This window comes from Cnephaeus nilssonii, assembly GCF_951640355.1.
Source record: "Cnephaeus nilssonii genome assembly, chromosome: 3".
In the NCBI taxonomy this organism is placed as follows: Eukaryota; Metazoa; Chordata; class Mammalia; order Chiroptera; family Vespertilionidae; genus Cnephaeus; species Cnephaeus nilssonii.
Window position 1 is genome coordinate 9,382,180 of NC_137074.1, and position 24,946 is coordinate 9,407,125.

At 60.8% G+C, this 24,946-nt stretch overlaps 1 protein-coding gene across 1 annotated transcript; it reads left to right on the top strand.

The window, feature by feature from the left end:
• Positions 1-2,845: 2,845 nt before the first annotated feature.
• COL6A1 (collagen type VI alpha 1 chain) lies at positions 2,846-23,901 on the top strand. Its single transcript, XM_079767321.1, has 35 exons — positions 2,846-3,100; positions 3,785-3,914; positions 5,471-5,671; positions 6,921-7,080; positions 7,269-7,397; positions 7,494-7,514; positions 7,686-7,706; positions 7,786-7,830; positions 8,931-8,984; positions 9,546-9,590; positions 9,716-9,742; positions 9,985-10,011; positions 10,099-10,143; positions 10,441-10,494; positions 10,634-10,696; positions 11,428-11,490; positions 11,639-11,692; positions 11,789-11,824; positions 12,006-12,068; positions 13,310-13,372; positions 15,854-15,916; positions 16,781-16,843; positions 17,209-17,259; positions 17,861-17,896; positions 18,604-18,666; positions 18,768-18,833; positions 19,453-19,488; positions 19,874-19,910; positions 20,159-20,167; positions 20,295-20,428; positions 20,670-20,779; positions 21,342-21,525; positions 21,621-21,801; positions 22,315-22,344; positions 22,546-23,901. The coding sequence occupies exons 1-35, from the start codon at positions 3,004-3,006 to the stop codon at positions 23,166-23,168; spliced, it is 3,084 nt and encodes a 1,027-aa protein (XP_079623447.1). The 5' UTR covers positions 2,846-3,003; the 3' UTR covers positions 23,169-23,901.
• Positions 23,902-24,946: the final 1,045 nt, after the last annotated feature.

The window sequence follows — 24,946 nt, forward strand, 5'->3', positions numbered from 1 at the left end:
AGCAAAAGTAAAAGGGTGGAGGGAGGGAGGAGGGGGGAGGACAAGGATTTTTTTCTTAAAGGAGGAAGGCCCTGCCCTAGGCTGGGGTCTGCGTGTCACAGGGGGCGCTGTTGCTCCACGGAGAGAGGTCGGGGCGGGAGGGAGGGAAGGTGGGAGGGGGGGAAGGAGGGGCTGGGGCTCCAGCCTGGCCCAGCAGGCACCGCCCCCCGCCACTCCCCACTTCCCACCCCCCTCCGTAGGGAGCAGGCCTGGCAGCACCAGAGTCTCCTTTGTCACTTTCCCGGGGACACAGGAGGTTTCCATCAGGATGTCTCTCCTTCCTGCTCCCACCACCCTGACAGCAGAGCTGTGGGTCCTTCCCCCACCCCCAACCCCCCACCCCACCCCACCCCACCCTTGGCCCCACTGACTTTTCCAGGCACCAAGAGCCGCGGGACATGGGAACGAGGGGGAGAAAGCAGGGGCCTTCCAAGGGGCTCGTGGAGGCTCCTGTCAGGGGGACTGACTCCAGGCTCCCAGTCCAGCCCAGGGGGTGAGCAGGGGACTGGCTGGGGCTCCAGGGTTCAGATCACCTCCTGGGCACCATCGGACACACACACACACACAGAGGCTCTGTGCATTGCACTCTCTGGGTGCCTCCGACTGCCACCTCTTCCCCCCCCCCCCGCCCCCCCCCCCCCCCACACACACACACACGGCACCCAATGCTTCCTTGAAACAGCCACCCGGAGATGAGCGGGGGTTTCTCCCTGTCACCAGCCCCATTCTTCCCTCAGGTCCTCAGGGACAGGCCTGTCCCACAAGCCTCCTGGACACCCAGCCCATGTCCTCATTCTGCCCCCGGGCCTTGATTCCTCTCACTTGAAATGGGACCGCCCTGTCCTAGGCTCCTCATGGTGGAACGGGCCCAGAGAGGGGCGACCCAGACACAAGAACACAGACAGAGGCTCACCTTCCCGGCCAGGCCCTACCCCGGTCACCTGCCAGTGTGCCACCAGCTGCTCCAGAAGGTCCTTCAAACCTGCAGTAGCCCTGCTGCTACCCCCACAAAAGATCCCTGCACCCTCAGCCCAGTCCCTGCAGATACACCCACCCCCCCCCCCACCCCTACCAGCTCATCTCTCACCAGCTCTCAGGAGGAGCTGGGACAGGTTTTGTGCATGAACATTGACTACTGACTGGCCTGGATTGGGGGGGTCCATGTTGACACTTTCAGAGGCAACCCCACCATGCGAGGATCCAGCAGCGCTCCCGGAGAGAGAAGGATCTGGAGAGTGAGGAGTCAAAGACAGCCTCCCCGCCGCCCCCACCATGTGAAAAACACAGCAAGCCAGCTGTGCACATCTGGACGTAGGGTGCAGGGTGGTTTTTAGTTTCCTTTTTATATTTTCTGTATTTTTGCATCTTTTCTTTAGTGCCTACATGTCACTTTTATTATCAGAAAAGACCAGGTGTCTAAACAGGTATATAGCAGGTGACCATATGTCGGTAAACATGTTTAAACAGAAAGACTGTAAGAGAAAGGGAAGTGTTAGCTCTGGTTGCCTCTGGGTAGTGAGACAAAATGGTGTTTTTCTGTGTTTGTAATCTCTTTATGATGAGCATGTATCTTTTTTGTTTAAGGAAAAATAAAATTTTCTGAAGGCACCTCCCATCCATCTGGGCCGGGTGGCCCCTGAGCGAGAGCAGCCTTCCGCTCGGCAGACCCACACGGCGCTGCCCTAGAGAAGTTCAGGCCACACAAAGCTGCCCCGGCGTGAGCAAGGTGGACGTTTCTTTCCATTGTATAGACAGTGTGCTCTTGCCTGCTGGGTAACAAATCACTCAACCACGTGGCTGAGCCCAGTGCCCAGCTGCCATCTCGGAATCATGCATGGCCTGGCTGGGCCTCGACTGTGTTCGTGTGACACACAACCTGCAGGAATGTCAGGGTTGTCGCTCTTTGCAAACAAAACAGCTCAGACTTGGAGAGGCCGAGTGAGCAGGTCACAGCCTTGCACGTGGATCTGACCCCGTGTGAACGGGGCGCCCGTAAGCTGGACGCCGCAGCACCAAGCCCCAGGGCACAGGGAGAAATGCCCTCGGCACAATCCGGAGGAAATCAGCTGCAGCAAGATTACCCGTCAATTAGTTTATAAAAATCCTATAACGTAGCTGGGGGAAACCAAGAAAATATTGGAAGAAACCCTAGAACAATCCCTGAGAAGTATAATTTCTGAAGTTTTTTCTCAAACGCTTCCTTATGATGGTTATACCCGTTTGTATGTTTTTAAACGATAAACCATTTAGGCTGATTTTAGACAAGTGTCAACAGCTCCAGCTCCAGCAAAGATCTTCTGGAACCTTCTCTGAGGCAGGGGTGATCTGACCACATCTGGAACCCACCCCCACAGGGTCTCGAATACATATATTTGTTGACTTTGTTTTCTCACGGTAAAAATTGAAATGTCTTTTCCAAATATGTATTTGACTAGACTGAAGAAATATGTACATGAAAAATAACTCAGAAATCCGACAAAGCAAAGGATTTGAAACCAACGGCTTCTCATTTGAGGAAGAGTTAGTGTGGGGATTGGTAAACATGCAGATCAGTTCCACAAGAAGATTCTGGATTGGAAGCAACCAAAACACACCGCAAGGAAATTCATTTGGGGTGACGGTTCTTTTTCAGACATCTTGAACTCAGCTGCACTACCTCCTTCAGCTGAGCAGTGTCCTGGCCTCAAAGCTGCTTCAGACCAGACTCTCTCTCTCAGTGACTCACTCCTGAGCCGGAGGAGACCCCGGCCTCCACTCCAGCCCTGGGCCCGCCCCAGCCTCCTCCTCCAGCCGCTCCTCCTCCCTCGGCCCCTCCCTCCCTCCTTCCCGGGCAGTAACTCCCGCAAGAGCAGAGGCAACTTTTCTCTCTCTCTCTCTCTCTCTCTCTCTCTCTCTCTCTCTCTGGCTGTCTTCAGCCCACCCTGACCCCTGCCCTCGCTCGATGGTGACACGCAGGCCGGGGACATGAGGCTGGCCCACGCTCTGCTTCCCCTGCTGCTGCAGGCCTGCTGGGCCACCGCGCAGGACCTCCCGGCAGCCGAGAGGGCCATTGCCTTCCAAGGTGAGTGGACTAGCCGCCTCTCCCACTGTGCTTCGGCGGCAGCTGCTGAGACAGGGCTGGGGCCTGGCTTCTTCCCTTGACGTGAGAGCTGTAGATGGGCCTCGCTGTAGATGCTTGAAACTCCCCAGCTCGGTGTCCAGTTCCCCAGGCTCCTCCAGCACGGCCCCTGGGCTATGGGCACCACGGGCGGGTCCAGAGGGCCCGGTGGGAGAATGAACTTCATTTGGGTCCCAGCCTCCAGCACCCCGTGAGCGGCTGTCCTGGCCGTCGAGTGCCAGTTTTGCTCCCTCTCAGTCAAGCCCATTGGTTTCCTTGCCTGGCAGTCAGTCAGGAAACATGGTTACCTGTTCCCACGCACCTTTTTCTGAAGCTCATGCCCCTGGGACTTTTAAATTCGACTCGGACACCGAGTGGGAAAGCAGCCTTAGCTGTCCAGGGCGGGGCTCCCTGCCTTCCGGAGGCCTGGCAGGATTCTCAGGACCGAATGTGGGGGTTCTCACGGTCACCCCACCCCCTCGCTGGGTGCCAGCTTTCCTTGATGAGGCCACTGGGTGCAGTGGGAGTGGCTGCCCGGGGAGGTGGCTGGTGGGGTGAGAGGGGCTGGGAGGGAAAGTGGGTGCAGGTGGCCTCAGTGTGGCCTCAGGGCACAGGGCATGAGCTGACGGTCTCCTCTCCCTGGCCCAGACTGCCCCGTGGACCTCTTCTTCGTGCTGGACACCTCCGAGAGCGTGGCCTTGCGGCTGAAGCCCTATGGGGCCCTGGTGGACAAGGTCAAGGCCTTCACCAAGCGCTTCATCGACAACCTGAAAGACAGGTAGGAGGGCACGCCTTGAGCTCTCTCCTGCATTTCTACAGCCGCTCAGAGGAAAGGCCAGCGGGCCCAGGGCACCGGCCGGCCTGGTGCCAGGCCTGCCACAGCCCAGCAGGCAGAGCCAGCCTCAACTTCCCTACCTAAGCAGGGAAGTGCTGGTCTGGCCACTCGAGTCCCTTCCCAATGTCCTCGGTGGTTCAGATGGGCCAAAGAAGGGCTTGAGGTGGACCAGGCTACGGGGAGGGCACTGGTCAGCAGGGAGGGCCAAAGGGCCAGAGCTGTGATGTGGGGCTCCTGTCACCCCAATACATACAGGGAACTGCCTCCCACACCAAACTGAGCAGGTTTAGGGAGTTGGCCTGAGGCCCTGACCGACCCTGGAGGGGGCGCACCTTGCCAACCATCTGGACACTAGCCGCTGCCCACATGACTGGTCAGAGCCTGTGTCCAGATGCAGTGTCCCAGTGTACCCAGTGCTGCAGACAGGGGGGCCTGGGAGGGCTGCCAGCTCGGTTGTCTGGGTTTGGGCATGGCACACTCATTCATTCACTCCCTCCCTCCCTCATGGGTGTGACCAATCAACAGCACTGGGAAGGTGGGGTGGGGAGAGCCTGGAGCAATGGGTGTGGCCAAGGACAGGACACGCCCACGGTGAAGGACGGAGCAGAGGGGGGAGGGGCACAGGTCAGAACCCAACTCTTCCCCGGCCCATCTGTGCAGGGCCCCATCCCTAGACCCTCTCTGTCCCTGCTGACCTGCTGGCCAGGCCCAAGCCTCCCGTACCAAAAGGGGCTGCAGGGACAGAGGGCGTGGCTGCCCAATGCAGAGCATTATGATACCTGAAACCCCGCACTTACCCCAAATGCCCAGGTGCTGGGGGCCGGGTGGACGGTGCCTGGGGAGGAACACTGGGGCAGCCATGTGGGCCGCCATCTCCCTCCAGGCGCCTTGGCCCCTATTCAACCTCCTGTGACTCAGTTTCCCCACCTGTGAACTGGAATAGGCTCCTCTTGCGGTTGTTACTGTTAGCATGACCACAGGAGCCTCAGTCACTCCATCTGCTTAATGGGCTGCCTGGCAGGCCACCCCCAGCCTGGGCAGAACAAAACTGAGAGCGTCAGGGTCCAGGTGCACACAGCGGAAGAGGCGCCCAGTCAGATCATGGGGACCCCTCACAGTGTCCTGCTTAGAGCTGGCCTTGCCCAGTCCCCCTAGTCTGCTCCCATCGCCCGACCCATCACCGTCCAGGCCCACACAGCTTCTCAGCCGAAGTCCCTGGAGATCAGGCGCTGAGGCTGCTGTTGGCTGGCTGGAGCCCGTGCCTCCTGACCTCGCGGGCCTTCCCAGGCTTGGCCACCAGGCCAGGGAGCAGGCGTCTCAGGGCCCATGTGAAGTCCAGCCCACGGCTCCGTCCTCTGGGGCGGAATGGGCCGGGTGCTGCTCCACCTGTGAAAGGCGGTCACCTTGCGCTGGATGGACAGCCCAGGAGCGGGAGGCCGCCCGGGTGCCGGTGAACACAGGCGTGGCCGGAGGCTCGTGCTCACCCCTCGCACCCGCAGGTACTACCGCTGCGACCGCAACCTGGTGTGGAACGCAGGTGCGCTGCACTACAGCGACGAGGTGGAGATCATCCGCGGGCTCACGCGCATGCCCAGCGGCCGCGACGCGCTCAAGGCCAGCGTGGACGCGGTCAAGTACTTCGGCAAGGGCACCTACACAGACTGCGCCATCAAGAAGGGGCTGGAGGAGCTGCTGGTGGGGTGAGGACCACACACACACACACCCCCCCCCCCCGGGCCCGTGCACATGTGGGCCTCATCCCAGGCATGACTCCTGCCTCTGGGAGCCGCCCAGGCCCCTGTCCCTGGAGGGTTCCATCTCCCTGACCCACGTATGGTCACTGCACCCAAACTCGCCAGGTGCCTGGGCTGCCCACTGGCAAACCAAGCTCTGGTGCCCAAGATCCCCCAGGACCAGTCCCAGTGGCCAAAGGGATCGTGCCAGTGACCGCTGCCCAGCCTGCCGTCATGGCCACCAAGGGTCACTGAGTCCATTCATCCCCCCGGAGCTGTCCTCTCTCTCAGCCAGTGAAAGCAGAAGGGCTTGGAATGCCCCATCACTGCCACCCTCGGGCCAAGCAGAGGTGCTGTCTGCAGTCAGGGCCACGGAGACAGAGAAACAGAGAGACGTTAGAAGACAGGGACAGAGAGCCCAGCGGTGAGGCTCAGTGGTAGAGCATCGACCTGAACTAGGAGGTCACGGTTCAATTCCCGGTCAGGGCACATGCCCGGGTTGCAGGCTCAATCCCCAGGATGGGGTGTGCAGGAGGCAGCCAATCCATGATTCTCTCTCATCATCGATGTTTCTATCTCTTTCTCCCTCTCCCTTCCTCTCTGAATCAATAAAAAAATATATTTAACAACAACAACAAAAGACAGGGTCAGAGAGGGCGACACAGAGGGGAGGGGTCCCTGTAAGAGCATCCCTTCGCTGGCTGTGCACACTACGTGGAATCTTGGCAGCGGTGAGCAGGCAGCAGCCACCATGTCCAGAGAGCGGGCTGGTTCCTGGCTGCGGCTCAGCCCAGCCACAGCCCCCGGTGCCCCCACTCACAGAGGGCATACCTGGAGCCGACCCCCACCCCCCACTGCCTGTGATTGAGGCTCCAGGTCAGGACGCCTCAAGGTGCATGAGGACCCGTGCTCTCCCCTGGCTGTATGTGCATTTGCCAAAATAGTCTTCGAGGGAAATGTGACCCCACAAAACTCTGTTTTCTGCTTAATGTCTGTTTTTATGATCCTACTTTATAGCAGGATCAACAAAGAAAAACATTATTCAGTGTAACAGGTAACACGGCTTTGCAGAGCTGGGTCTGGGTCTCCCTCGGGGTGTCTGCCCCCCCTCACTTCCCAGCACCAGGTCTCAGCTCTCCAAAGGGGTCCTGTGCTGTCAGGGTGAGAGGTGGCCGGAGGGAGCCAGGCTGAGTCTCACGCTGCCCACCCCCTGCAGGGGCTCCCACCTGAAGGAGAACAAGTACCTGATTGTGGTGACCGATGGGCACCCCCTGGAGGGCTACAAGGAGCCATGCGGGGGCCTGGAGGATGCTGTGAATGAGGCCAAGCACCTGGGCATCAAAGTCTTCTCAGTGGCCATCACGCCCGACCACCTGGTAGGAGCCCCGTCCTGGGCCTATGGCCTGGGAGGGGGCACAGGACACAGCCTGTGGGTGCAGAGACCAGGCACCAAGCTGCAGCCAGGGCGTGGGGAGGAGCAGAGACGGGGAGGGGTCTGCACTCCCAGCCGTCATCGTCACCCTGGTTCCTGCCATCGCCCTTGTGCTTGCTGTGCCCACCCCAGGAGCCACGGCTGAGCATCATCGCCACAGACCACACGTACCGGCGCAACTTCACGGCGGCGGACTGGGGGCAGAGCCGCGACGCGGAGGAGGTCATCAGCCAGACCATCGACACCATCACCGACATGATCGTGAGTGGCCCCGCACTGTCACCTCCCGTGTCCGGGTGCCGGGAAATCCTGTGGCCGCAAATGTAAATTAATTTGACTTTTTCATTTCATTTTCAGAAAAATAATGTGGAACAAGTGGTAAGAGCCCCTCCCCCCACTCCTACCCTCCCCCACTGCCCAGGGGGTCACCACTGGTCCCTCGCTCCCAGCTGGGCGCCCAAGCCGAGCCCTCTGAGCACCCGCAGGCATCGGGGGCGCGGCAGCTGCGCCTCGGCTTTCTGACGTGTCACTCTGTCCCCTCTCCGGCAGTGCTGCTCCTTCGAGTGCCAGGTGAGTGGGTGCCCCCCGCCCAGCCCTGGGGCCTCCTGGGAGGGTCTGTCTTGGGCTGACAGTTCTCTCTGCCGTGCAGCCCGCCAGAGGACCTCCCGGACCACGGGGTGACCCAGGGTACGAGGTGAGTGTCTGCACCCCACCCTGGCTTACGTCCAGGAGAGAGGTGTTGAGTAAGCGTGGGAGACGTGTCCCTGCAGCCTGGCGCCCAGGTGTGAGGGACACGGTGGTCCCCAGGCGGCCGTCCTGAGCACCCACCATGCACCTGCCACTGGGCTGGGTGTGGGGATGGTGAAAGTATCCCTACCAGAGCGGTGCCCCAGCCATGGGGAGAGAGTCCAGGCACAGGGACCCCCAGGCCCAAGGGGTGGCCCAGGGCTGGCGTGGGGGGCGGGGGGCTGACAGCACCCTTGCCCCCTCCTGTGGTGGAGGAGCTGGCCCTTTCTGAGTGTCGCCTGAGTGCTTGGCTCCTGAAGATGGGCCTCGATGGGGGATGGGCATGCCCTTGGGCCCCCGCCAGGGTGGCTTATGCAGGGAGGTTTGGAAAATCAAGATGCGTTGCTGGTATTTACAAATTGGGACGTTGCTCAGGAAAGTCCAGATTTCTGGCGTCTCCTAAAAAATGTCAGCTTCCGTGGCATGGAGCCATGTGGCCACTGGCCACGGGAGCTGAGCCAGCCTCTCCCAGGGGGTCTTTTTTAAAAATATGTTTTTATTGACTTCAGAGAGTGGAAGGGAGAGAGAGAAGCATCAATGATGAGAGAGAATCATTGGTCAGCTGCCTCCTACACACCCCCTACTGGGGATCAAGCCCAACACCCAGGCATGTGCTCTGACCTGGAATCGAACTGTGACCTCCTGGTTCATGGGTTGATGCTCAATCACGGAGCCACACCAGCCGGGCTCCCTGGGGCAGGGGGGTAGGGAGGCGGGGTCTTTGTGCCCATGTGGCGGCCCGCCTGGGAGGCCAGCACAGCAGCAGGAACGGGGCATAGGATGGTAGGGAGGAAAGATTCGGGGGCCTCTGTCCAGCCAGCAGGGCAGCCCCACAGCCTGGTGGGGTGTGAGGGAGGGGACACATGGAACTGACCTCGTATGTCCCAAGACGGGCCACGGGCGGTGGGGAAGGTGCCTGAAGACCATGCAAGCAAGCAGGGCCCTTTCCGCAGCTTTGCAGAAACACACGGGAAACTGCCCCTAACCTTGATCTGCTTTGTGTTCCAGGGAGAACGAGGGAAGCCAGGTCTCCCAGGAGAGAAAGGAGAAGCCGGAGACCCCGTGAGTGCCAAACGCCTGACCCTGGGGTGGGAGCGCTGGGAGCCTGAGGCTGGGGGACCAGGCTGCGGAAACTTCCAGAAGGATGGCTGGTGTCTGAGTGTCATGGTCACGGTCCTCAGAGGACATGGCCACACGGGCAGCCAGGGCCGGAGGGTGCACTGCACGGACATCCCGTCTAGCATATCCCCTCAGGCCTCCCCATAGGCCCAGCCTGTGCTCCGTGGGGCAGGCGGGGGGGGGGGGGGGAGGGGGGGAAGGGTGTGGGGGTGGTGGCCAGCAAAGTCCCACGCCCTCTGCCTCAGCCATGGCCAGTCTCCCCACAGCCCACCCCTACCTCCTCCTGGGGACCCTTGACCTCCCCCTCCCCTCCCTGGAACTCCCTGAGGAGCCCCCCAGGAGTGGAGGTGGGGCCTTCACAGCAGGGCTGCTCCCTCAGGTGCCAGCCAGCAGGGGGCCAGTCTCTCTGACGGACGGGGCCTGCGTGGAGTGGGCTATAGGAGGCTGGGTGGGGGCTGCCCTGCCCCCCGGGGTGTCTAACGCGCACCCTCCTTTGTGTTTCAGGGAAGGCCCGGCGACCTGGGGCCCGTTGGCTACCAGGGGATGAAGGTATGTCTCCCCTCCCTCCCCAGCGGCCTCTTCTGGGGCTGAGCCAAAGGGCATCCAAGCTCCCCCAGGGCATCGGGTGTGGGACCCCAGTAACAGCCCCCTCTCCTCCTCTGTTTGCTGTGTAGGGAGAAAAAGGAAGCCGAGGGGAGAAGGTGAGTGAGGCACAACTTGGGTTGTGCAGCCCCCCTCACCTGGACAAGGACGACATTGCCCGTCCCCAGTGTGGCTGGGCCCCATCGAGCTGGTGGGGGGTTGGCTGGTGCTGCCCTCCCCGGGGATCTGGGAGGCCCACCCCCTCCTGGCTGTCCTCCTCCGCCTCTCTGGCCAATTTCTGGGGAACTTTCCCCATGACAAGGGGGACCACGGCCCTCACCCTTCCTTCCTGTCTCTACAGGGCTCCAGGGGACCCAAAGGCTACAAGGTGAGTTTGGCGGTGGGGACGTGTGTTCTGAGCGTAGGTGGGTGCTGTCTGACCTTCATCTGACCCTTTGGCCTTTGCACCTCACAGGGCGAGAAGGGCAAGCGCGGCATCGACGGTGTGGACGGCATGAAGGTAACCCCCAGGCAGGGGAAAGGGCTGGTGGCCAGGGCCACAGGTCAGACAAGGGACGGTAGGCAAAGCCAGGTATCTCTCCAGACATCGGCAGGTAGAGACCCCATGTGGGCACCTCTGGGCAATTTGGAGGTAGTGGGGAAGGTAGGAGATGTTTCTTGCCGAGCCCGCGGTCCCAGTGGACCCCAAGCCACCTGGCCAAGCTCAGGGTGTCTTCTGGAGTGGGGCTTTCCTGGGAGGGGGTGGGTGAGCCAGAATCAAAAGACTGGACCACCAAACCTGCCTTCCTCCTTCCAGGGGGAGATGGGGTACCCTGGCCTGCCAGGCTGCAAGGGCTCGCCTGGATTCGATGTAAGTCACTTTCTCTCGCCGATGCTTTAAGACTGTAAGTTCTCAGGTGTGAGCACTGGCTCATACCCTTCTGTCTCTGAAGAAGTCACCAGCGGGCTTGGTTAAGACCCTGGACTGACCTCTGCCATCTTCTCACCAGGGTGTCCAAGGACCCCCGGGGCCCAAGGGTGACGCGGGCGCATTCGGACTGAAGGGAGAAAAGGTGGGTGCCGTGAGCCCCCTGGGGGCTGGGTCTCGGCTTCATTGGCTGCTCTGCTCAGTGGGCAGGCGGGGAGGCTGGGGCTGGGAAGGGCAGAAAACAAAGCTTACGGGTCACATCACAACTCAACTGGTGGGCAGGTGAGTTTGCCCAAAGGGAGCGCTCCCTGCCACGCATCACTGAGCCTCGGACCCTCCCGCCGCCACGCACCTGCCCTCTGCCTCGGGAGCGTCGGCACAGCCTCCCTGCTCACGTGGAATCAGAACTTAAGAGCAGGCACGACGCTGATGGCGGCCAGCGGGCAGACCAGCGAAGCACAGCTATCCTGTTCGGGGTTGAGGCTGAGTTTTGTTGCTGGCGTTTCCTGGGGTTTCTCGTGGCCGCAGGAAGTGCTAGGAGAGACGGAGAAGCTGTGTGGACCCCGCCCCACACGCTCCAACCCTCTAACCGCATGGGTTTCCGGGAATGCATTTTCGGGTATCACCTTCCAGCTCACGGATTACCGACTGGGCCCCGAGCCGAGTTCCCGGAAACTGGGCCTCACTAATGAGAACCTGGGTTGTCCCTGGGAGGAGTGGGCGGCAGGGGAAGCGACCGGGCGGAGTTGTGCAGGGGCACGGGAGGAGCGTGGGGCTGGCCGGGCAGCAGCCTGACGTCTGGGTGAGCAGGGCTGGCATGGGGTCTCTGGTCCCCCCAGCAAGGACAGGCGGGGCTGACCCTTCTGATCTTTCCAGGGTGAGCCTGGAGCCGATGGGGAGCCTGGGAGGCCAGGGAGCACAGGGAGCCCCGGAGATGAGGTGAGCATTCACGGGGCGCCCACCCCACCCTCCTTCCACCACAGCCAGGGTGGGGCCCAGGCCCCGGGAGGGGCCGCCAGGACCGGGCCAGCCGCAGTCCGGGCACTGGCCAGGCCAGAGATGGACAAGTGTGCATTGTTCCCCCCAGGGAAACCCCGGAGAGCCTGGTCCCCCAGGAGAGAAGGGCGAGGCCGGCGACGAGGTGAGCACCCACGTTTGGCCTCTGCTCCCTGTTCCTGAGACTCAGGCTGAGTTCCCTTCTCAAACTAACTCTTCTGTTCATTCCTCTCCATCCCAGGGCAACGCAGGACCAGACGGCCCCCCCGGAGATAGGGTGAGTCCAGCGGGGTGGGCTCTGGGCTCTGGGCCTCATTGCTTTGTGCCAGGTGTGGCCACATCGCCAGCTGGGGGCCCGCAGGGGCATGGGGATCGGTCCCGTGCCCAGCCCTTGGGTCCCTCCCACATTGAGGAGTCTGGAGCTGCAACCTCACCTCCTTCTGCTTCTCTCCACACAGGGTGGCCCTGGGGAGAGAGGACCACGGGGGACCCCAGGCGTGCGCGGCCCGCGAGGAGACCCAGTGAGTCACCGTGCATGAAGCTGGGACCCCACTCCGCTGAGGGGACAGGCTGAAGACAGGCTGTCAGAATCGCAGGACACATCCCCTTGGCCCCTAGATTTCTGTTTCAGCTCCTGCCCTCGGCCCCACCCAGACCTCAGGGAGCCAGGCCTGGGAGGAGGCAAGCAGGGCAAAGGGCAGGGTCTCGCCCTCATCACCCAGGACCAGCTCCTACGGAGACGGCCACCTAAAATCACAGGGAGACACAGTGGTTCGCTCCCTGAGGTTTTGTCGGGTGCACAGGCGTTTTCTTCAGGACGCTGACTGTGGGGTCTGGAATGTTCCACAGCAGCGCGTTCTGCGTTTCCAGCTCCGTGTCTTCCCCTCAGGCTACCTGTCTGTCACTCACCTAGCTGTCCCTTATCTTCCATGGGACATGGTTCCCTTAGCCCCGAGCCCTGCCCCACTCGCCAGGGCTTTTCTAAATTCCTGCAGCCTCCCACAACAACTCCCTGCACATTTCTGCAGACAGCTTGTGTTCTTGGGAACAACTTTTCTTTGTTAAACCTGCAAGAGCAGGAACAGTGGGAAGCCGCGCTGCACAAGCCTGTGGCCGAGGCTGCTGGTGGCCCCGTGGTTGAGTGGCATGGCTTTGCTAGACCTAGAGGGCGGGCACTAGGCAGACTCTGCCTGATTTGTGGGGGGCAGGCCCCAACCCACATCCGGAGTTAGGGGAAAGGGTGCTGAGCTCCCAGCCTCAGATGTGGGCCGGGCCGTCCTCCCCCTCCTCCCCGTGTGAGGCTGAGGGGCAGGTGCGTGTTCGGGTGCCCAGTGGGGAGAGTGAGTTCACTGTGAGGCCCCAGGCGGGGCTCGGGGGGGGACATCAAAGCAGGGGTAACTTGGCTTTGACCCCCTTCCAAACCCACCCCTTTGAGATCAGGAAATGGGACCAAATCCAAGCCTGGCCTCCATTCCCAGGAAGCACCCCTGGCAGACAGGGTCAGAGCACCTGGGATGGGGCCCCGCTCCCAGGACCCCGCTAGTGAGCAGCGTAGGGACGGCCTTGGGCCCCAGGAGGAGCTGCAGGCCCCCTTGCTGGGCCTCCTGAAACCAACACGTCACTGCCCAGCTGAGCACGTGGCCACAGCGTGGTAAAAACTTGGGAAGAGTGAGAAGGATGCGGCCCAGGCGCACGTGGACAGCTCTAGCCCCCCAGGCCTTACCCTTCCCGGCCTCCGCCTCACCGCCTTATTCCTCCCCAGGGTGAAGCTGGACCCCCAGGTGACCAGGGACGAGAAGGCCCTGTCGGTGTCTCCGGAGACCCGGTAGGAAACCCGGCGATGTGAGGGGGTGTCCATGTGTGAGGAATCTGTGGGGAGGTCTCTCTCCCAGGGGGGATGACCTGGGAGACCTCGGGATATGGGGGTCTGGAGCCAGCTGCAGGAGGCTGGGGCAGCTGGAGCAGCAGAATGGGGACCGATGAGGGCGGGCCCAGCCCCTGTGGCCCCAGATGCCCAGTACTCACAGAGGGACCCCTTTGCCATCTGGTGGGCATTTGGCAGGACACAGAGCCGAGTGAGCAGACTCCCACTTCGCCCCCAAGCTCTGCCCTCAGAGTGGGTGGGGAGGGGCACCCTGGCTTGGATGGTGCTAGAGGAGGGACGTGGGGGGTGGATGCCAGTAATTACATGGAAGGGGGTGGCAGGGCTGGCAGCAGAGGGAGCCCAGGGCCCTGGGCACAACCCCCGCCCTTGCCTGGCAAGGCTGGGTCACTGGGGACGGAGCCCTGGATGGAGGTGCCCCACATTAGAGCCCCAGGACACACAGGCGGTGGGGGAGGGGAGGACTCACTCAGCTTTTGGAGCCCAGATGTGAGATCCAAAAGCTGAGCATCAATTTGGGCGTGTAGGGCATAGAAGGTTCCAGAATTCCTGGGTGCAGACTTCCATGGCCATGCTGGGGAAGGGGAGGAGAGTGGGACCTGAGGAAGCAGAGGTCTGGCCTGCCCTTGTGCTGGGCTGGAGAGGAGTCGGGAAGGGGTGCAGACCTGCCCTGCACCTCTCACTTGCCCATGTGTAAACTCACTGAGTGGCCCGTCTCTTCTTTAGTTAACACATGGGTTTTCCCCAGTATTTGGCTTTATAGGAAAACTAGTGGCTCCTTATGGGAACTTGGCCTCAGCTATGGGTGCAGCCATCTTTGTGACAGAGTGATGGTTAATTAGCATATTCCCTCTTTATTAGATAGGATACTGTCATAAATATCCACACCCGTCTTCTTCGCACTGTCAGCTCCTCTGTCTCTCCATCTGTCTGTTTGCCCATCCATCCACCCATCCATCCATGATCTATCTACTTTGACATTTATCTAAGATATATCATCCATCCATTATCTATTACCTATCTATCCATTCACCCAGCCAGCCACCCATCTACCTATCCATCCGTTATCTGTTTGCCCATCTCTGTCCGTTATCTATTATCTATCACCTATTCATCATCAATTTATCATCTATCTATGCCTATAATTTATCCATCCATCCATCCATCTCTCCATCTACTCATACATCCATCCATTCATCCATCTTTCATCCATCTTGAAATACATCCAAGACTATACCCAGAATGTCAATTCTCTAGAGAATTTCTTGGCCAAATAATGTGTGTGTGTGTGTGTGTGTGTGTGTGTGTGTGTGAGTAAGAGAGAGAGAGAATTGCCAAATACTTCTACCTGTCTGTCTGTCTAGCCCCAGCTTACATTCCCCTCGGGAGTGTACAGTGGAGACTGTACCTACACCTTTGCCATGGGATCTCAGACTCTGAGTGTGCGTTTTAGCTCCTCAGGTGAAAACCGTGTCCTCTCTTCATGGGACAGCTGAGCCTGGTCCCGGGTGTCGCCGCACCTGGTGGTTCACAAGGTTGTTCCTTCCCCGCTGGAGCCTGTGTCACAGTTGCTGTGACGAGCCTGCAGGCACTTTTCAGATCCGTGGTGTGGTGTGGATGTCCTGCCCATTTACAGGATTCCAAATACGCCCACTCCTCTTACTGTATTTTTTGCGTATATCTTTGATTCCTTTGGAGCATAGAGGAGTTAGCAAAAGTAGGTTTACAACTGTGAGTACACGAAACACAGAATTTATTCTTGCACTATTAGTTATTATTGCATTATTTGTATCACAACTAATGAAAAAGAGAACCTACTTTTGCCCACCCCTGGATATTGTATGGTTAGAAGCAAGCCCGTTGTTACAACACAGTTTCTCCATTACAATGCACTTTCTTCCTCTATTTCCATCCCTTGTCCATGTGTCCTTCTGGAACTGCTGTATCATGCCCCTGGTCTTCCTATTTCTGCTGACACAGCCCAACGTGCCTCCACGCACCAGGGCCAGGACCTCGGGCCGCAGCTGGACGCGTGCATAGCTGTGGCAAGGGCAGCAGTATGCCCGCTGCCTCCTGGCTGCCCGTGGTTGAGGGAACAGGCTGGGTAACAGGGGGCTGCACACAGTTGTGCAAGGACCTTGTCTGAGAAGGACCTCTTCTGGACACACCCACCTGACAACAGGGCCTCAGTGCAGGGTCTCAGCGGGGCGCATGGGGTCCAGCAGCTCCGTGAACAATGTGCGCTTGTCCTTCCTCCGGCCTGGCCAGGGATGTCTGTGAAGTACTCAGGGGACCCCAACCTTGGGCCCAGAAGGGCAGGTGATGCGCCTCCAGGGAGGGCGTGTGGAGCAGGCCAGCCGGTGAAGCCAGGAAGGCTGGTGTGGGCAGAGAGAGGGTCCAGCGGGCATGTCTATCTTTCTGCAGGGTGACGCGGGCCCCGTTGGACCTAAAGGGTACCGAGGAGATGAGGGGCCCCCGGGGCTTGAGGTGAGTAGCCTTGGCCCCAGGAGGGGCCGACCCTGACCCCAGACCCCCTCCCCTCCACCAGCACTTCCCTGGGAGAGCCCCCTGCACCATTAGCACATATGAATGTTTCATTTCACTTCAGTACTTGGGACTTTTAGAACATTGGGAAAACGCATAAAAAATAAAAAAGAGAATTGAAATTTAAAATAGTACCAACCATGATAGACCAACAACACTAAATAAATACAATAGAGCCACCCAGAGATGAATAACATGAGCATTTTGGCTTATCTCTTTGCAAGTTCTTTTTCTTTCTTTGCATGTTATGCCTTACAGACTTCACCAGGTCTGTTTTTATTAATTTTTATTGTCAGCATTTCCCTAAAACCCTAACAATTTTTCAAAACACTGTTGACACATGCTTGGAGCCATGTTTGGGTCCTTTGGTTTCTCCGAACGCCCTTGTTGGGCTCATGGGCTGCTCCGGATTCCCCGTGGGCCCCTGTCCATTTCCCGTCAGGTCCCAGGTGCCCCTGGGTGGGTCACAGGCGGGAGGTTGGACTCAGCCCCAGGACCATAGGGTTAGAATCCTTCCTTTAATCACTGCCCAGCTGCTATTTTATCTATTTTTAACATATTATTTATTGCTGACAGTAGTATAGCTGTCTCCCATTTTCACCCTCTTTCCCCGCCTCCGCCCAGCCCCTACCCACCCACCCCCGGGTCTTCCCCATCCTGTTGTCTGTGTCCATGGGCTATGCATTTGTCTGCTGTTTTATTTCATTCTCCCTCTGGTTTTCCTCTGTAAGACCTCGTGCCCCAGACCTGCCTTGCTCCTCCTCAGGTGCCACTTACTCTTGTCAAACCTACTCCCCTCCTCCTCAGGGTCCCAGAGGTGCCCCAGGGCCTGCAGGACCCCCCGGAGACCCTGGACTGATGGGTGAAAGGGTGAGTGATGGGCCCGAGGGCACAGAGTCCTGGAGGGGCTGACACCTGGTTGGTTGCCTGAGACCCTGGGAAGCCCTGGGTTCGAGCCCCAGGCTCATAAGGTCTAAATGAAGGTCCTGGTCTGGTAACTGGATGGGGGCATCCTCCGCAGGTGGCTGTGCCCTCAGTCACTGTGGTCTCTGCTGAACGCTTTGCCTGCCGCCTGCTCCTGGGACCGGGGAGAGGTGGGCCCCCAGGGCAGTCCGGGCAGGGAGACGCCTTCCAGGCTGACGAGGGACTCAAAAGCGCCACCCCTGTGCCCACGCTGTCTGGAGACATCCAGGCCTGCGTGGTTCCCACAGTGACAGGACTGGTCTCTCCCCCAGGGTGAAGATGGCCCCCCCGGAAATGGCACTGAAGGCTTCCCCGGCTTCCCTGTAAGTGCCCCACCCCCACCCCTTGGCCAGCTGGACAACTTGGGCCTGTGGGTTGTACCAGGGATTGGTAGCTGGGATTGTCCATCGGGTTGTACCAGGGATTGGTAGCTGGGATTGTCCATCGGGTTGTACCAGGGATTGGAGCTGGGATTGTCCATCGGGTTGTACCAGGGATTGGAGCTGGGATTGTCCATCGGGTTGTACCAGGGATTGGAGCTGGGATTGTCCATCGGGTTGTACCAGGGATTGGAGCTGGGATTGTCCATCGGGTTGTACCAGGGATTGGAGCTGGGATTGTCCATCGGGTTGTACCAGGGATTGGAGCTGGGATTGTCCATCGGGTTGTACCAGGGATTGGAGCTGGGATTGTCCATCGGGTTGTACCAGGGATTGGAGCTGGGATTGTCCATCGGGTTGTACCAGGGATTGGAGCTGGGATTGTCCATCGGGTTGTACCAGGGATTGGAGCTGGGATTGTCCAGCGGGTTGTACCAGGGATTGGAGCTGGGATTGTCCAGCGGGTTGTACCAGGGATTGGAGCTGGGATTGTCCATGGGGCCCGTGTCAGAGCCGGGTGTGACTGTCCTGCCTTCCCCTGCAGGGCTATCCGGGCAGCAGGGGCCCTCCCGGGATAAATGTAAGTACATGCCCATCCCCAGGCTACTGGTATGTGCACACACATGTACACACACACACGTGCATACAGAAAACCTGTACACAAGGACAGACACTCTCACATGGACAAACACACATGTGGGGCAGACAATATCTCCATTGTCTTTTTCCTTTTGAAACTTATTCTTAAAAATGAAATGAAGTATATAAACTGTGCCTTAGTGAAGCTGATTTAAAATAGAAAAGTTGGTGAAGAAAAGGAACAGCCAGGAGGCCTCTGGTGGACGAGTTGCCTTGCCATCCAAGGAGCTCGGCTGAGCGCCCACGGGAGACGTGGGCCAGCTGCTGCCTCCCGGAGACCCTGGGCTGCGTCCCAGCCATATGCCTGCTCAGGGACTCTGCACCCCACTAACCCTGGGCCGGACCCCAGCCCAGCACACACACCTGCTCAGGGACTCTGTACCCCACTAACCTGGGCCGGACCCCAGCCCAGCACACACGCCTGCTCAGGGACTCTGTACCCCACTAACCTGGGCCGGACCCCAGCCCAGCACATATGCCTGCTCAGGGACTCTGCTCCCCACTAACCATGGGCCAGGTCCCAGCCCAGCACATGCCCCTGCTCAGGGACTCTGCACCCCCTAACCCTGGGCAGGACACCAGCCCAGCATGTGCCCCTGCTCAGGGACTCTACACCCCACTAACTGTGTGTTCCTTGTCCCCTTGCAGGGCACTAAAGGCTACCCTGGCCTCAAGGGGGACGAGGGAGAAGCTGGAGACCCCGGAGAGGACGTGAGTGCAGCCACCTCCCCCGCCCCCACACATTGTGAAATCCCAAGGGAGGACTCTGGGGGACAGTGGCTGTGTCTGTGACACAAGCTCTTTTCTTCCAGAACAACGACGTTTCACCCCGAGGTGTCAAAGGCGCAAAGGGGTACCGGGGCCCTGAAGGCCCCCAGGTGAGTGGAGGCGTGGTTGGCCCAGGGGGGCTGGTGCGGGGTGGATGCACCTGCGACTCTGAGGCTACAATGGGTGGAGAGGGGTCTGGGGAGAGGAGGTGGGAATTTGGGGAGCAGGTCTCTGGGGAAGTTGGGACTTTGACAGGTGGCATCAGAGGAGACAGTTCTGAAGGGCACATTGGGGGTGCTGAATGGGGAGAGAGAAGGGGGCCAGTCACCAGGTGACAGAGACAGAAGCACAGCAAAGCCCAGGGCAGGGCCCGGGTGAGGTCTGGCACCCAGGCCTGGGGCCCCTGCCCACGGAGGAGGTGCCATTGCACTGGATGGGCCGTGAGCGTGAGCGGGCTGCACACAGGGTCACAGCCAGCACACCCGCTGGCACCAAGAAGAGACTGTGCTGACGTGGTCGCATAATAGACGGCAGTTACCGGTTCTCCCCAGCCCTTCATGCTCAGAAGCCGCCGCTGTCCCTGGCATTCAGGGGGCTCCTGCTGGGAGGTGGGGTCCCGAGGGCCAGGGGGGCTGGCCAAGAGCTCCTGTCAGACCCACAGTTCAGGAACCTGGCGAGCGGGGCCCCAGGGCAGACCCTGCAGCCCTCCTCCCATCTTCTCCCTGACAGGGACCCCCGGGACACACGGGACCACCAGGACCGGATGTAAGTGGGTGTCTGTGAACATCCTCAGGGGCTGACCACTCAGGATCCCATGGGGGTGGAAACCCTTGGCAGCAACAGGGGGACATGCAATGGCCACTGGAGGGACATGTGACAGCCACCGGGGACATGACGGGCACAGGGGAACACGGCCACGGGGGGCACATGATGGCCACATGTCAGTGACCCCCTCAGGTACCCGTGCCCTGGAAGCAGGGGCCTAGGTCAGAGCAGGGCACACCCTGGACAGTGAGAGCCCCTGCCCACCCCAGCCTGGCTGAGGTCCCCGGGAAGGTGACCCAGAGGGCCGGCCTCACCCAGCACCCGGGCAGCCCTGGCTGGCTGGCTGGCCAGTCAGCCCATCATGCAAGTGTCTTCTCCTCCCCAGGAATGCGAGATTTTGGACATCATTATGAAAATGTGCTGTGAGTGTCTCCACTTTGAATAACTATTAGAAAGAGCATGGGGGGGGGGCGTAGGTGTGTGTCCCACCTGCGAGAATGTCCCTGGGGGCTGGGCCACTCTCAACCCCACTGCTGGCCTCCCTTCCCCTCCCACCGAGAGGCACCAGGAACCCTGGTGAGGGAGGCCCAGGAGGTGGGGAGCGAGTGGGGGGTTCACATAAGACTCGGGGTCTTTCGTCACCTAATCTCCTCTTTCTCCTCTTCCCCAGCTTGCTGTGGTGAGTGTCACTCTCTAACTCATGTGGTCTTAGCTCTGGGGTAGACGGCCCTGTGGGTGGTGGGGCGCCCCCATACCTCCTCTGCATGGCATAGAGCAGCAGCTGCCCTTGCCCCCACCCCCTGCAGAGTGCAAGTGCGGCCCCATCGACATCCTGTTCGTGCTGGACAGCTCCGAGAGCATTGGGCTGCAGAACTTTGAGATCGCCAAGGACTTCATCATCAAGGTCATCGACCGGCTGAGCCGGGACGAGCTGGTCAAGGTGTGTCCCTCCCTGGACTCCACGCACTGGGGAAGGTGGTTCCCAGGAGGCAGGAATCTTCCCTGACACCGAGCTGGAGAGGGGCCAGGTCCCGGGGGCTCTGGGAGACAGGGCATTGTGTTTCTCAAAGCCAAAACCCCAACCACCAGCATGTGAGAGCCACTACCAGGCCTGGCCTGGGACGGATGGAGGGTGAGGGGCAGCCGGGGCACACCTGACCTCGGTGCCTGTTCCCGTGCAGTTTGAGCCCGGACAGTCGCATGCGGGCGTGGTGCAGTACAGCCACAACCAGATGCAGGAGCACGTGGACCTGAGGAACCCCAACATCAGGAACGCCCAGGAGCTCAAGGAGTGAGTGCAATGCAGCCATATGTGCAGTTCCAAGAGCCCACCCAGCCCCTGCTCACCCTGGCCCTGGTGCTAACCCAGCCCCTGCAGCAGGCCCAGGCTCACCCCCGACCCCAGTGCTGACCCTGTACCTGGCCTGGGCCCTGGCCCAGCCCTGACCCCGGTGCTGACCCAGCCCCTGCAGCAGGCCCAGGCTCACCCCAGACCCCGGTGCTGACTCAGCCCCTGCAGTAGGCCCAGGCTCACCCCCGACCCCGGTGCTGACCCAGCCCCTGCAGCAGGCCCAGTCTCACCCCCGACCCCGGTGCTGACCCAGCCCCTGCAGCAGGCCCAGTCTCACCCCCAACCCCAGTGCTGACCCAGCCCCTGCAGCAGGCCCAGGCTCACCCCTGACCCCGGTGCTGACCCAGCCCCTGCAGCAGGCCCAGGCTCACCCCCGACCCCAATGCTGACCCAGCCCCTGCAGCAGGCCCAGTCTCACCCCTGACCCCAGTGCTGACCCTGTACCTGGCCCAGGCCCTGGCCCAGCCCTGGCCCCGGTGCTGACCCTGCTGTGGCCCCACAGAGCCATCAAGAAGCTGCAGTGGATGGCGGGCGGCACGTTCACAGGCGAGGCCCTGCAGTACACCCGGGACCGACTCCTGCCACCCACTCAGAACAACCGGATCGCCCTGGTCATCACAGACGGCCGCTCGGACACCCAGAGGGACACCACACCCCTCAGCGTGCTCTGCGGCCCTGACATTCAGGTGGGGCCACGGCCACGCCGCACACGGCCACCTTCGCTCCCTGCAGTGTGGGCACTCTCCCCACTGGGGCTGGCTGATGCGGTCCCTCCCCACAGGTGGTCTCCGTGGGCATCAAGGACGTGTTCGGCTTCGTGGCGGGCTCTGACCAGCTCAACGTGATTTCCTGCCAAGGCCTGGTCTCCCAGGGCCGGCCGGGGCTCTCGCTGGTCAAAGAGAACTACGCCGAGCTGCTGGAGGACGCCTTCCTGAAGAACATCACCACCCAGATCTGCATAGGTGGGCGCGGGGGCCAGCGGGCACGGGGCCCCACCCAGCTGGGCTGGAAGGGCATCACAGTGCTGGCCGCAGCCAGAGCTGCCGGGGTCAGACTTGGGCCCTCTCCCCACACAGTGGGCTTGTGATCCACGTGCCTGGGGCTAGTGTGGCACAGGGGCAGCCCATCACGGGGCGTCTGCCCTGCAACCCTCTCTGAGCCTCGGTTTCCCCATTCTCAGAGGGTCAAGACTCTGCCTCACCCCTCACTGGCTTGGTGTAAGGACCATGAAATAATGCCTGGGGGCCACTCCATCCCCTCAAAGATCTGCCCTTGAATAAGGGGACACCCCTTCCTGGTGGGGTGGAGGGGCCAGGTGGGGTGCTGGCGAGGCATTCAGGGGCGCCGCCTATTTGCATGGCCACACCGTGCCGTCCACGGAGATGCGCTGGTGTCATCTGGGGGAGGGGGTTACAGACAGACCAGTCGTCCCTGTGATCGCTGGGTTCATGCCGCGTGGGGTTTTTCTCTTACAGACAAGAAATGCCCAGACTACACCTGCCCGAGTGAGTACCTGGGTGTGGGCAGGGCGTTGTGAGTGTACGTGTGTGTGTGGGGGGTGCCCGGTGGGGAGGATCTGGAGATAACAACAGTCTGGCGGGCTCTGGCTCTCCCAGGCTCGGTGCCTCTGGCCGGTCCCCCTACCCCTGGCCATGTTGAGGCCCTGCCATGTGCTAACAACTCGCCCATCCCCTACCCGCCCGCAGTCACGTTCTCCTCCCCGGCCGACATCACCATCCTGCTAGACGGCTCGGCCAGCGTGGGCAGCCACAACTTCGAGACCACCAAGCGCTTCGCCAAGCGGCTGGCCGAGCGCTTCCTGACGGCGGGCCAGGCGGCCGCGGCCCACGACGTGCGCGTGGCCGTGGTGCAGTACAGCGGCACCGGGCAGCAGCAGCCAGAGCGCGCCGCCCTGCAGTTCCTGCAGAACTACACCGTGCTGGCCAGCACCGTGGACGCCATGGACTTCTTCAACGATGCCACCGACGTCAACGACGCCCTCCGCTACGTGACCCGCTTCTACCGCGAGGCCTCGCCGGGCGCCGCCAAGAAGAGGCTGCTGCTCTTCTCCGACGGCAACTCGCAGGGGGCCACGGCGGCCGCCATCGAGAAGGCCGTGCAGGAGGCCCAGCGGGCGGGCATCGAGGTCTTCGTGGTGGTGGTGGGCCAGCAGGTGAACGAGCCGCACGTCCGCGTCCTGGTCACCGGCAAGACGGCCGAGTACGACGTGGCCTTCGGCGAGCGCCACCTGTTCCGCGTGCCCAGCTACCAGGCCCTGCTGCGGGGCGTCTTCTACCAGACGGTGTCCAGGAAGGTGGCCCAGGGCTAGCCGGCCCCCCCAAACTGAAACCAAGTGAAATGTGACGTAGATCTTCCTGACCGACCCGATTAGCTAGGTCTTTTTAAAGGAAAAGCTTGAAAAGCTGCCATGCGAGCGGGGTCCTGCCACCTCCCCCGCGCACCTGAACCCGAGTTAACATCCCAGACCTCCCGCAGGCTCCCGCCCCAGCCCGTCAGGACCCCGAGACCTCACTTCTCTGGGGTGTCAGTTGCCCGCTGCTCCCACTCCCTTCAGTACCCCTACACATCCCTCCACGTAACATCTCATTTACACTAAAGTCAAAGCCACTACTCAGTTCTCGGGAGATGACGGACTGCGTTTCGCCTGGGCAGCCAGGGTTGAGAGGACTTCTTAAACCGTCCTCGGAGGGTCGCGTCACTCGTCGCCTGGGCCGAGCCTCAGCCCGAGGGCTCGGGGCAGCGGGCCAACGCTGCCCAGCATCTCCAGGGAGCTGCATTCAGTAGTGTCTCCTTGACCCCGTGTCCTGGCAAACCCCAAGAACAAAGGTGCTATCCCATCGACCCCACCACCACCACCCGTGTACGGCGAGGCCTGGCAGCCGGGCCACCCGGTGATGTGCCCAAGCTCTCTCCTCAGGGGAGTGAGTGGTTCTGCATCTTACTGAAGACCCTCTTTATTGGTTCGTTTTATTTTTTACTCCTTCCTGTGTTTTTCTCAACTGTGTTCTCAACAAAGTTTCCAAATAAAAGTTTCACTCTTCTCTTTGTGGTTGTCCTTCCGAGGAGTGAAAATCCCCACCGTGTGTGCACGTGGTGCCAACAGGGGGACGTGGAGGTTAGGGCATCTGGTGGGATGCCCGCCTCCGACTCAGTGCCAGCCAGGAGAGTGGCTGCCCTGGCCAGACACCACCCATCCACCCCTCTTCTGGGCCCAGGGCACGACCCCAGTGCCATGAAGACCATCTATAGTTGGGGAGCAGCTGGGAGGGACCCCGACACCCTGGGCTGCAGAATCACAACTTGGTTCGGCCTCAGGGGGCTGGGAGAGCTGGCCACCCAGAAGATAAAACCCCCAAAGGGCCACATGCTGACACCAAAACCACCCAGGAGTTCTGGAGGGCGGTAGGGACCCAGGAGGCCCCATGGGAAGGCAGACCCTGGGAGACTGGGCCCTGGATTCCAGGGAGACAGCAATGGGACGCGCCTGCCCCCATCAGGGGAGTGGCCGCTGCCTCAGGAGGGGTGAGGTGTAGGGGAGCTGAGCCCGTGCACACTCATGGGAGGAAATCACAGCCATTAGAATGCCCTGCCCATCTCCCCTGGCAGGGCTGGCAGGGGCCGCGGGGAGGATGTGGGTCCCGGCTGCGCTCGGCCAGCAGGTAAAGGAGGGCAGGCGTGCAGGACAGGATGCCCATGGCGGCAATGCCTCCACTCAGTCCTCGCCAGGAGGGAGCCTGGTGAGTGTCCCTCGGGGGTGGCAGGGCACCGGTGTCTGAGGGGACTGAGGGGACGCCCCTCGATCAGATGCCTCACAAACATGGCCCTGAGAGCTGAGCTGCAGGAAAGCCATCGGTGATGCAGGGGACGATGCCCCAAATGCGCTCTGATTCCTGCAAAGAGCAGCACCCCACATGGAATTAGCCGGTGTCAGGCCCAGTCAGCTGCCAAATTCACGTCACATGCAGACCTGCTAGGAGCCAGACAGCTGCTAGGTCGTCGTTCATGGGGCCCACATATGTGCCCAGCCAGCCCTGTGAGCCCCCAGCCAGAGGGGCTCCCCACAGCGTGGATCGGTCGCCCTGGGCT